At 44.2% G+C, this 13,151-nt stretch overlaps 1 protein-coding gene across 1 annotated transcript in view; it reads right to left on the minus strand.

Moving 5' to 3' along the window:
- Adam12 (ADAM metallopeptidase domain 12) overlaps positions 1–13,151 on the minus strand; it is a 306,281-nt gene that overhangs the window by 213,458 nt on the left and 79,672 nt on the right. Inside the window, exon 3 of the mRNA XM_075972576.1 lies at positions 11,481–11,554. Coding sequence (XP_075828691.1) covers positions 11,481–11,554 — 74 coding nt within the window. The remainder of the gene's footprint in view (positions 1–11,480; positions 11,555–13,151) is intronic.

The raw sequence follows: 13,151 nt of genomic DNA on the forward strand, positions 1-13,151 counted from the left end.
GACATGGCTGTCTGATGTGGATTGAGGTAATGAGAAGAAAGGGTGAAACCAAGAAGGCATGAAAACAGGCCACAGCCCCAAACTGGGACTTTTGTGAAGCCAGAGGCTTCAGGTGAGACTTCCAACAGCCTGGAAACTGTGGCTTGTCTCTAAACCTAGTGTGATAGTTGGTGGTATTTTTCAACTTAACAGAATCTAGAAAATGACCTGTGGGTGTTCCTGTGAGAGATCATCTTAATTACATTAGACAGATGTGAGAAGTTTGTCTATGGGGTCTTGTCCTGATAGTTGGTGGGGGCAGCACCATTCCCTATGCAAGTGATCCTGAATTGTATAAGAGCATTAGCCAACAAGAGACATTAGCTAGCAAGAGGTGCCTTCCACAGTTCCTACTGCACTTCTTTGGCTATGAAGTGAGTTCCTTGGTCAGAGACAATGCTGTGTGGAATAGCAACCAAGAAGAATGTGTATATCCCTTTCTCTCTCTTAAACAAAATCTAACCCAATTAAAATGAGCTTAAACATAAAAGCTGAGAGAATGTTATCAAACTCTGAGGGAAGTAGTCTAGCAAGAAGATGGTTGAAGCTGAGTGTGGTGGCACATGCTTTAATACCAGCACTCAGGAGGCAGAAGACGAGAGATCTCTGAGTTTGAGGCCGGCTGGGTCTGCTAGTTACAGAACAACCAGGGTTGCACAGAGAAACCATGTCTTGATAAAAAGAAAGGAAAGAAGGAAGGGAGGAAGAAAGAAAGAAAGAGAGAGAGAGAGGAAGGAAGGAATGAAGAAAGAAAGAAAGAAAGAAAGAAAGAAAGGAAGGAAGGAAGGAAGGAAGGAAGGAAGGAAGGAAGAAAAAAGAGAAGAAGGTAGAAGGAGGAAGCGGCTGAAGCTGATGGAGTTGTGGATATCATGAGACCTGCCTAAAGTTCCTGCCTTGGCTTCCTGGCTGTCATTCACTATGATATGGAACCGTAACCTAAAATAAATCCTTTCTTCCCTAAGTTGCTTTTAGCCAGAGTGTTTATCACATCAACAGAGAGGAAACCAGGGCAGTCACATAAGGGAACTACACGCAGGGTTGTCCATTCAGGACGATGACTTTGAAGTCAACATATCTTCTACTCTCCTGTGGTAGCCGAGAACCAGCTGAATCTGGCTCCACAAACTCAGGAAAAGTGCACAAAAGCTTCAAGCTCTCCTGCACACTAATTTTGCTGTCTTAAGTGACTGATGAATCTTAGCGGCTCATGTGAACACAAGTGCCATGGTTGTTCTGCAGAGGAAATGAAAACCAGGAAAAGTCAAGGAGATGCTTGCCCTAAGTAAGTCAGTTCATGCAGCACCTGGACATCAACCCAGCCATGCTCAGGGGACAGGGACAGTACAATGACATCCACAGACAGCACTCGGTACTCTCAGTGGCCAGAGGTCACTTTGAAAAGACAAGACTGCCATTACCATGTGTTTGGGCTGCAGCTTCAGAGAGAGGGAGCTCTGCACTGCAGGATTCCCATTGGCGAACTCTCATCCCGTATGGGGTCCAAGAACTGAGCAGCTGAAGGGAGGAAAATGGATATGGAAATCTACTTCACTGCTTCATCCTCAAGCATCCTTTGCAGGCCCTCATCTCTTACGCAACCTGATTAAGGATGCTACACTCCCAGGTTGCCACAAGAAGAGACACGGTTGATTTTAACTCACGTAGACGCTTACATGTCAAGTCGGGTTGGTGGATAAAACATTCCAAAATGGTGTTCTGACCTTTTCCAATGTCTGTACAACTTCAAATGAGGAGAGATACTCAAAGGAATTCAGTTCGTATTAGGAAATAAAATTTAGCCCAATTAAAATGCTCTTAAATGTTAACGCTGAGAGACTGTTACCAAAATCTTGGGAGTTTCATCTAGTTAGAAGATGGCAGAAACCGGTAGCTTGTGACAACTCACAGCTGATTCATATGTTCACAGAACTGTCCTCTAGACCTCCAGCCATGTACTCCATGTGCTTCAGTGGCCCCCTACAGCCTCCTGATTCTCTGAGGTACGAGCTATGGTGAGCTAAACATATGTGGTCACACCTCATAGGAGAAAGCACTCACTGAGGCAACTGGAAAATGTTCCAGCTGTAATATCAGGAGCCTCAGACTTACAGGTGGATTTTCCCTGCTAGGCCCAGCTCTGAACAACAGAACTATCTTTGAGGATGGCCATGATCCTCCTGGTCACCAAGCACCTGTCCTAGGGCTCAAATGATAAAAAAAAATGCTGATATTTTAATTTTATTGAGGTTCATCTTCATTAAAAGCCACCTATGGCTACTGGTCTCTGACTGAAATATGAATATGTGACTTTAGGAAATGCATTGAAAGTACAGATCTCCATACATTACAGAGAGCTGGAAGCAGGTATCTGCCTTCCTAGAAAGCTCCCCAGTGGTGCCAACACTGCTGGCCTAGAAACAACTTCCCGGGTTTCATCTGGGGAGGAGGAACTGCCTACGCTTCTAGAAGAGGGGTACCCACTGCATGGATGCAGACTAGGAGGAACGTGGAAGAGGTGCTGGAGGGAGCCTACATGCCAAGAAGCTCCACCTGGTGTAGGCGCTGGCTTAGAAACTGAATGGAGCAGGAATTGTCTTTGATTAGGAAGGCTGACCCCACTTGGAATCTACCCACTTTAGGTTTATGCTGCTCTGCACTGAGGTCAGTTGCAGAAACTCACGAATTCGAAAGAAAAGCCTGGTTCAGCTCATCCTCGCCCTGCATGGGTCACCTCAGCACCAGGTTCCATGTTGTGCATTTATCTCACAAGACTGTGCCAGCCATAATCCACATCTTTATGCCTCTGCTCGTTGCTGCAAGGGTAACTCCTCAGTATGTTTTTAGGGATCTTTACCCTGACCAAAGCAGCCTTCCTGGCACTTCTTGGGTCAGAGACATCCAGCCCTGGAATCTTCTGTTCCATCACCGCAATTGCTCAAATGTTCCTCAAGGTCAGTCCATTCTGCATCAAAAATGTTCCAAGTACCTTCTTCTGTCTGTGGACACTCATTTGTTCCATTCCCTTCCCCTAGATAACAACAGCTGTCATGCCTACTCTTTATACCCTCCAGTATCATCTTCCCACACAGCCAGAATTACCTGAGCCATATTGTATGACTGCCCTGCTCACAGGATTTTCTGCCATGCTGTCCCACTGTCATGAGAAAATTCTAGGTCCTTACACTGGCAGAAGACCCTTCACGGCTTGACTATGCTGCCTCTTCCTGCCCCACCTTGCTTAACAGCACAATGAAATACTTGTTTCTGTAATTTCCCTTCCTCTTTACTTTGCTTAGCCTTGGGAAGTCCTTCTGTATATGTGTTGCTTTTATTGGTTAATGAACAAAGAAGCTGCTTTTGGCCAATGGCTTAACAGAATATAGCCAGGCTGGAAAAGATATATAGAAAGAGTAGGGAGAAGCTACATAGCCCTGCCGGAGACAGACGCTAGATGAAACCTTACCTGGTATGCCACAGCCACGTGGTGATACAAAGAGTAATAGAAATGGGTTAATTTAAGATATAAGAGCCAGAAATATGCTTAAGTTATTAGCCAAATAAAAGCTTTGCAAATAATATAGTTTCTGTGTGATTATTTAGAGTCTGGGCAGCCAGGGATAAACAAACAGCCTCCGTCAACATTCCTTCTCTCCTGAATCCTCTACCATCTGTCCACTTCCCATGCTTTATGACTATGCAGTGCAACTTGGATGATGCCTCCTAAGATACATCTTGAATGACATTCATTTATGCATCTTCCTTCCTCTCAAGGTCAGGCTGGCGGTATCCCAAACCTTCCTTCCTTGGCTACAAGCACCATTAATTTTTGTCTGCTACTTTTTGCCATGATCTGTCTCATGTTGGCTTGTTTCTAAGAGGTCAGATTTTTACCTTATTCATTGTCATCTCTCCAGTGCCCACCACCAGGTCAGACCATTCCAACATCGCCAGTGCCCACCACCAGGTCAGACTCTTCTGACATTGCCAGTGCCCACCACCAGGTCAGAGCATTCCGACATCCCAGTGCCCACCACCAAGGTCAGACCATTCCGACATCCCAGTGCCCACTGTCATGTCATATGTGAACCAGATATTTGTGAGCAAATGATGAGGGGGGTGAGTGAATGTACACATATCAACAATGCATTAGCAAAATGCTGACGAGTATTTGTGAACAGGATAAGGGGTGTAGAGAGATGCAGCCATGAATCTAAGCAGCTGAGATTCTGAGAGTTTTATTCTCCTAGATTTGACTAGTATTTAGAATCAACAAGGAAATCAGAACTCATGACTCTACAGGTGGGTTGGGTTTCTTTGAGAAGGAAAGAAAAATCAACACACAAAGATTTTACAACTGAAGTTGTTGAGAATATCAACAATGAAATTAAAATCCTGCCTGTAACAAGAACCCAAAGACTCCTGCTAATCCAGGTCTGGTCAGAACTGAGATGTATGGTCATTACCCAGCCTTAAGGAAGAGAACGGGTAGGACCCATTTTTCATTCATCCATAAAGGGTAAAGTGGGGCACAAAATGAAGCCAGCAGTGTAGTGTTATAAAATAACAAGAACCATGGGCATGGCAGAGAAACCATACTGAAGCCACTTACAAGTGGGCATCAGAGATAACACGAGCACTAATGTTTCAACACTGACTGTTCATAGTGACCCCATTCTGAAGACCAAGAAATGGGGGAGACCTTAAACAGCTTCCTGTAGAAACAACAGTTGGGTTTCAAAGCTCCTCTCTTGGAACTGTCCCCTATACACTGCAGGACATGCCGTCAACCTCCTAGTGACTTGTGTCTCATTACTGCAGGCTGTTCAGGGTCCACCATTCATTCACTAGTTTTAGAAGGGTTCGCTGGTGCCTGCCATCAACAGACTGTAGAAGATGGCGGTGGAACATCAAGACCTCCCTTCTGACCTTAGGCCATTCTAGCTTGTGTCGCCTTGAAGGCGCCTGTTGGCTCAGCAGTCTCATTCACAAGTGCACTGGCCAATTTTCCTGAACTTGCAGGGTTGTTTTTTTTTGTTTGTTTGTTTTTGTTTTACTGTTAACTCAAGCACATTTATCCCCACTTAATCTCATCTTGTTAGTCTTGGCCCATGGGTCCAAAGTGTAGAAATCTCTGTAATCCAGACCCTTCTGGTTCAGGACCACTTCTCTCCTCAGCGTTGTGCTGCCAGGAGATGTGATTTGGGAGCCCCATTATGTCTTTATAGCGGTTACTGCTAAAACCCTGGGCCAGGGGGAGGCAGAATGCACACATTGCCCTAAGGCAACCAGCAGCAGCTTCTCCAGCTGTCTAGTGTGATGCAGGTCAGCATGAATGATGGTCTAACATCCTCTTACAGGGGCACATTGCCAAGTCTTAATCCATCAGATGCTATCTCCATACCAGCCACACTTCTCTCCTTTGTATTGCATAGTCTGAGGAATGATCTAGAATAAATACCCTTATAAAGATGTCTCAAAAAGTCACAAGGAATCATACTATTAACTGTTCACCTAAAAATATGCATAATCCTGTGTATGAATACAATACATTGTTTTAATGAACCTTTCAGTCTGAATTTGTGGTACTTCTTCCAAGAGCCTAAAAAAACCTAACAAAAACTTCAACAACAGACACGAGAGGCCCTCTTGAGTTATTGGTCATGGCTGTTCAAGAAACTCCCAAAACAGACAGCCTCCCGTTTTTGCCTTTGGTGGTCCATCAGAGGTGCAAGCTAAGTTTTTGCTAAAGACACCATGTGCTTCAGAAACAGGGCCCAGAGACCGCTGCACTGGAACTGACCTGTTGTCCCTCCCCCGAGGATTAATTTTCATGAGAATAGAAGGTACCATGCAAGCCTCCAAAGTAGGTAGGCAATTAACAGTCCTACTCATCTATGACACCTATGAAGCAGCCCACAACACCTATAAACAACCAGTGTATTATGATAGCCCTAATGTGCAATAGTGGCACACATACCTTAGTGGTAAACAATAGCTCTCTGATTGGACTTATGATCCACTGAACAAGAGGGAAACCATGCCTGGCATTAGAAACCTAGACAACTAGTTAGTCCTGATGAAGTTATGGATATTGGAGAAGAATCTAGAACCACTATTTTGCTAAACCAGCATAACCCCTAATGACAATCTATAAACATTTGTCCTTATGCTCACAGATGAAGACTGCAGTCTTCATCTCTCAACAAGGAAGTGTATCTTTACTATAGAAGACCACGACCAACCAAAATGCAGAGTCATGGAGTCCAAGCCCAATGGATGCATCCTCAAAACAACTCCCATACCTGAGGCTCAGAGAACACTGAAGGAAAAGGAGGGGAAAGATTGTGAGAGTTGCATGACCAGGGAACTTGCTGTGAGAGTGAGTCTCCAAGTAACATCCTACACATATAACATCTCACCAACATAGCTGACAAAGGCGAGCTGAACAAGGACGCCACTGATGGACATGCTAAAATGAATGAGGTCCGCAAGGCCTCAACCCTGCATACAAAAAACTACAGACAACTGAGGAAAGCGGGGAGTGGGAGAGGGGCTCTTCCCTAGGGAAGAGCACACCAAATGATTGTCCAGCGCCAAACAGTCAGCCCAGAGAACATACCCACAAGCACATTATATGGATTGAGCAAGTTATATTTAGGGCCATGAGTGTGTGCACAATAATAATCAGTGAAAAGGGGGCTGTGATTTGAAGGAGAGTAGGGAGGAGTATTTGGGAAGGTCTGGAGGGAGGGAGGGGGAGGGGGAGATGTTATTGTATTATAATATCAAAAATTAAAACAAACACCCGCCTAGATATATTTATGCCCACCATGGAACAATGTTTAAACACCCTCTCTACTATGGTTCTGGAGCAAAGTGCTAATTAAACTTGTTCCTTAGAGATGGCTGGAACTGTTCCAGACAGAATAAAAATCAATAGTGACATTCTTTATGCTCAGAGAATTCCCAAGTATAAATTTAGTTTTCCATGGATTTCCCACAAGCAACCACCTTTGATTGGTTGGGGAACAGGGCTTGCAAACGGAAGGCTCCCTGGGGGAGAGAGATGGGTTGAATGGAGTCTAGTGCTCTCAATTTGAAAAATACAAAATTGGAAAATAAAATGGCTGTCTAAGCTGGCCAGCATGTCCCATAAAGCATGTTGATCAAAGATGCAGTTTCTGAAACACTGAGGAATGACTAAGGGAATCCACGGGATGCAGGGGAGTCAGAGCAGCTAAAACCTGGTCCCAGTTGTCCCATCGGCAGACAGCAATGTCCTGATAGATGCTGCTTAGGGAAACATGTTTCTTTAAACATTCAATTATGGCTACACAAACACATATTTTAAGCCACCGGCAGATCTCTGGACAAATTAGGGATGCTAGAAGGCAAACCAAACAGATTCCCTGAAATGAGTATTTAATAAGAAGCCAGCCCTGTGAAGAACCGTCTTACCGTGGAGGAATTTGGGAAGGATAATGAGAGGACTCTGCCAGAGTCGGCTTTAGATGATAGCTCTTATGACTGAAGGGGCCAAGGCCACTCTTAGTTCAGTTTTAATTGCTGAGCAGGTTTTTAATTATAACAGATTTCAGGGTACCCAGGGGTTTGGTGCTCAATAGGTAGACCATCTTCACTCTCTGGGAGTTGCCAGAGGATGTTCAAAGGTCTTTAAAAAGGGCCCTGCACTGGGTGTCCTTCCATGATTGGCACACACGTCGTCCTTCCTCTTTTTAAACATTCCTAAGTCTTGACATTTTAAAATGAAATTCTTTCCTAACTTATAATATGGTATATTCTTATTGTAAAATGATAAAGGCTTTTATAATTCCTATGTCCACAGCGATGTGGCACACATGTCGTTTAAAAATAAAAACGGACACCACGTATGCCATTTCCTAACATATTTACATTGGGTACATCACGGAATTTCTTTTTGATAGTAAAGTTCTTCATCGTTTTAATATCTCCCGCCAATATAATTTTGAGGAAGAGACTCGACAGTGAATGACTTTGAACCTGGGGCTAACTCCTAGGCTGTAACAGGCTGGCCATCTGATTGGTCAGACCCTCAACTGTCCTGGATGCTAAATATTTAAATGACCTGTTCTTATTTCTTATAGCTTTATTTGAACAAACTTTCTAAATTGAATTTCCTGGGCCAAAGGCTATGGAAATTAAAATTTAATTATATGATGTTTGATTAATTACCTTTTGTGTCTGACAGCATGAGGGAAATCGTAACATTTTTACCCTGCTCACAAAATGGTACATTTTGGGGGTATTCATTGCTTCATTTTTAATAGATGTTTCTTCTTGAAAGGTCACACTGAATATTTGGGCAAAGCATCATTAAAAGAGTAATAGCAGAACATTCTAATTATGAAAACATTACTTTTAACGAATGTGGTTGTTAAAGTTGGCACAGGTGGGAACTGAGGATGGAGCACACACAAGGCCCTGGGTTTGATTACCAGCAGTGCAAAAAATAAAATCGGTACATCTAGCAATCAGTAAATCAAAGCTAGCGTCCAGGGAGGTAGGTTATGTCCTTGCCATATATTTTAAATTTATTACAATAGTTTTTTATTAAGTTTTTTTTCCTTTTGGCCAGGACTAGCCTGGAAATTCCCTATATAGCCCATACTGGTCTTAAACTTATGGAGAATTTCCTGCCTCAGTCTCCAATGTGCTGAGATTACTATATACACCACCATGCCCAAATAATCTATATACTTTTTTAAAAGATAGATTTACTTTTATTTTATCTGTATGGGTGCTTTATCTACACACATGTCTGTGTACCGTGGACTGTAGCACCCAGGGAGGCTAGAAGAGGGCACTGAGTCCCCTGAAATTGCAGTTACAGACAGCAGGGTGCTGCCATGTGGGTTCTAGGAACAGAACCCAGGTCCTACCCCAAGAGCTCGTAACCTCCAAGCCATCTCTCCAGTCCCATAATCCGCACACTTCAAAAACATGGGCTGATGAAAAGATTAAAGAAAAAAAAAGACATTGAGAAGAGAGGGTTTCACGTTTCTAAGTTTTCTAATTCTGGGGTTATCTCAGGAAAGGCCTAAAGGGTTGGATAGGATGATTTCCCACACAAATTATCCCGTCTTGCTGTCAGCCTGCATCACGCTATCTCCAGTAACAGGGCGAATCACTTTAAGGGGGGCACGAGCCGGACGATTAAGCCACTTCCCAACCCGGAGAACCAGATGGGGCCAAGAGAGCATTTTATACGGAGGGGCAAGTCAGTATGACAAGTGAAACGAGAGTATGTAGATTGTCCAAGGACTGTGGTGTCAGCTCGAGAGACCAAAGCAAAGCCATGCTGCTAAGACAGGCCCTGCCACCCAGGGTTTGCATGTTGGTTCATTTTGCTGTAACTCTTGGTGTCACCCCCTTGGCAGTGCTCTTGTCCTGTTCCGGAGCAGACTTTTTGCAGTAAAACACAGGAAGGATTTCATGAGATTTTTTCCATCTCCTACCTACATCCCTAAGATCATGTGCAAATCAGGGTCACAGTCTTCCCTGTGCTGGGCAACATGTTCCTTCAACAGCTAGATACCCGGAGCATACACCACACAGACATTTCTAAGCCCATGCTGCCAATAATAACAACCCATAGAGGACACGTGACACCACGGGGGTTCTTATGAGATTCTTGTTTGTTTTCCTGTGTCTTTCAGATAGCATCTAGAATACAAGCTTTTTTTTTTTCTCATAGCTGTGACCAAATATTTGACAAGAAGCATCTTCAGGGAAAGTTTACTCTGATTGACAGTTGGGGAGCACAGTCTATCATGGTAGAGAATGCACGGCGGCAGGGGTGTGAGGCAGCTGGCCACACTGTTCCCACTGTCAGGAGCAGAGAGCAGATCAGTGAGACAGGCTATACAGCCGATCTACCTTCCCCAGAGAATCCCCACCTCCTGAAGCTTTCACAACCTTCCAAAGCAGTGCTACCATGTGAGAACCAAGTGTTCAAACACATGAAGACAGTTCATATTCTAGCCACATTCCCTAATCACCTCAATGGAGATATTTTTAAAGCCATACACGTGCAGCAATGAAAAAAGTGAATTTCTCACAATATTCTTAAATGAACAAAAACAGAGGGGCTGAGGAGATTGCTCAGTGGCTATAGTTCTTGCTACATAAATATGGTGACTTAAATTTGGAACTCTAGCACCCACATAAAAGCCAATATCTACAATCCTAACACTAAAAAACAAAGACAAAAGGATCCCGGGGGCTTTCCCAGGGAAAACTTAATTGTTTAGCTCCAGGCTCAATGAGAGACCCTGTCTCAAAAAGCGCAGAGCAATTGAGGAAATCAGCTTCTGGCTTACACATACAAATATACATCAATATGTGCGTGCACATGCATGCGTGCACACACACACACACACACACACACACACATCCTCTAATTAATTACAACGTCTAGAAAGATCTTTAAAATATTTTCTTTCTGAAGGCAAATATATAAAAGCAATATAATTTTCAGTTTAAGCCCCAAGTATTCAATCCATGTGCCTGAATCTATTTTCAAGTCATCAGGATATAAGTAAAGCTAATACATATCATATATTCACTGTTTTGCAAGCCTTTGATCTACTTGGTGGTGAAGGGTAGACATGTAAGAAGAAACGCAAAGTGGCAGCTCGCAGATCCCAGGGAGCAGGCTGTGTCATTTCATATATACCGACTGAATGTACTGTGTGGCCTTAGATGCCGCATGGCAGGACATCTCTTCCATCTGGCTTTCTTAGCCACAAACTCAAGCTCTGATCTGATGAGCATCCTGATTTGTCCCCACCAAGATTCACTCTGGTTTCTGGGACTGTATGTCCCCAGTGGATGTCTTTCCTCTTCTCTCTGTCAGCTCCCCGACTCCCCACCCCATCTTACTGAAGAGTGAGGAAGAAAAGCTAGCTCTCCTGCAAGGGGAAAGCTCCAAGCTCTCCTGCTTTAATCCAGGTGGGACCTGGCAAAGAGAGTTATTCCTTTAAACACAGACTGCCCGCTGGAAGACCTCATTAGCTAGAGGAAGAATTAAATAGATAAGAAAAGCCCTTTGTAACTGTGGTACTTGCGGGAGGGCTGGTATGGGAGGGGGTATAAAATGGAGGTGAAGAGAGTTCTCAGTAGACACCACTTCACCTGAGAAGCCATACACAAAACATAACAACACCCATGTTCTCAGAAAAGCAAACAAAACAAAAAAACAGTGCCCTGTTTTCTGGAAATTTATAATTTCTCCCTTAAAGGGACAAATTTTTAAATAAAAACATAAGATGAGTGTGTAATACTGGAGCAAGCTTGTGAGATCAAATACATCCTGACGGTGACCTGATTATAGAACAGGTTTCAGCGAAGTGTCCTAACTTTCTCCTGTCGCTTTCTGAATGAGAACGAAGTTGACTTACTCGTTCCTTTCCAGACTTAGGATCAGTTCTCGGCTCTCCAGCTGCAGCTGCACAGTCAGCACATCTGGATGATCCTGGAAGATAGATAAGCAGGAAGTTAGCTGGAAAGCACTTGGCTTCACCTTGCCAATGTCCTGATGTTCTACATCACTATAGTCAGCAGAGAGGAAGGAGGGGGCTGTCAAGACTGATTTTGAGAGAGAGGGAGGGGGAGGGGAAGAAGAGGGGGAGAGGTTGATTTTCTTCTGGGGACTTTCTTTGACTCCAAGTATCAAGGACCAGAGTGGCAGAATTGGAAAATGGGACTCCTGGCTTTGATGTAGCCTTTGTACTTTTTCCTTTGTCTATTCCTCCTTTGAACCTTTCCCTCTGAACATCAACCCTGACCATCCCATCTATTCTTTCCTTGATCTTCCCCAACAGCACAAAGGGCACCTCTATTCCTTGCCTGCTCACAGTGGGAAAACCTGAAGTCCTCCCCTAGGTTCTCTGGCCACACCCACTCCTCTACTGACTGTAGCCAGTCGGCAGAAGCTGTTCACTAAAGCACCTCTCCTGCTGCCAAGGCCCTTCCTATCCTTATCTCCATCTTTTTCCTGGTCAACTCACAGGCAACACTCAATACGTGCCTTCCTCCTGTCAACCCTTCTAACCCAGGTCCTCCTGGGCCCACCTTTCTTCTCTTCCCATCCATCTTCTCCAACCGTGGAAGGACACTTACAACTTCAGTCTTGCCCGAGCCTGTGCTCATCTCCCACTGCACTAAGATACTGGCATTTGAACCCAGCCTGTGGTTCCCCATGTCCTCTCCTTGACAGGCCTTTAGTTCCTTCAACACATGCCTACCCTGTCCTCCTCCCTCCTTACCTGGCTCTAGTTCCTGATCGTGCCTGCCCTTGGAACGCAAGAGTTGTCTTGTTGCTCTGAGAATTTGCACATGCTGGCTTCTCTATCTGGGATGCGTTTCCTGTCTATTGGAATCAGCTTAAAAGTCAGCTAATAGGAGAAGCATGACCTCAGCACCAATCTCCTGCTGCTCTGTCCTTTTCCCCTTAGAAGGAAGGGGCCTCATACCTACTTGTGATCAGTGTGTTGGCCTGTGCTTCTTTATAATGTTTATGAAAGTGCTGAGCAAATCATAGGTGGGAGTAAAGAAAGGAATCCATCCCTGCTAGGGAAGTGGCTCTGCAGATCTCTCTTACTTACTCTTGCTCTATCACCCTCCCTCCCCTGCTTCTCTTGGCTAACCCATTTACCCACACATCTGGGGATGCAGCGCAGTCCTAGGGATGGTGCCGCCCACATTTAGGAATGCGGCTTCCTACCTCAGTGAACCCAGTCTAGACAATCTCTCACAGATATGCCCAGGCACTTGTCTTCAAGATGATACTAGATCTTACCAAGTTGATGACCAGTTCAAACCACCATAGTATATTTGGGAGGGTTCTGGTTAATTTAAAAAAAAAATCTAGTAGAGGAAGAGAAGGGAGGGAGGTTTTCATTCTGATGCACTCACTGATGGGATATTTTAGTTTAAAAGCATGCTTACATCCATTTTCCTAATTGTTATTGATTGAAGACCATCAAGCCCAACATTCCTTTTCTGAAGATGATATATTGATTGATCACCTAACAGAGCTACATCCTTTGTTGGATGTGCAAAGAACACTA

Source organism: Microtus pennsylvanicus, chromosome 5 (genome assembly GCF_037038515.1).
Source record: "Microtus pennsylvanicus isolate mMicPen1 chromosome 5, mMicPen1.hap1, whole genome shotgun sequence".
Classification (NCBI taxonomy): domain Eukaryota; kingdom Metazoa; phylum Chordata; class Mammalia; order Rodentia; family Cricetidae; genus Microtus; species Microtus pennsylvanicus.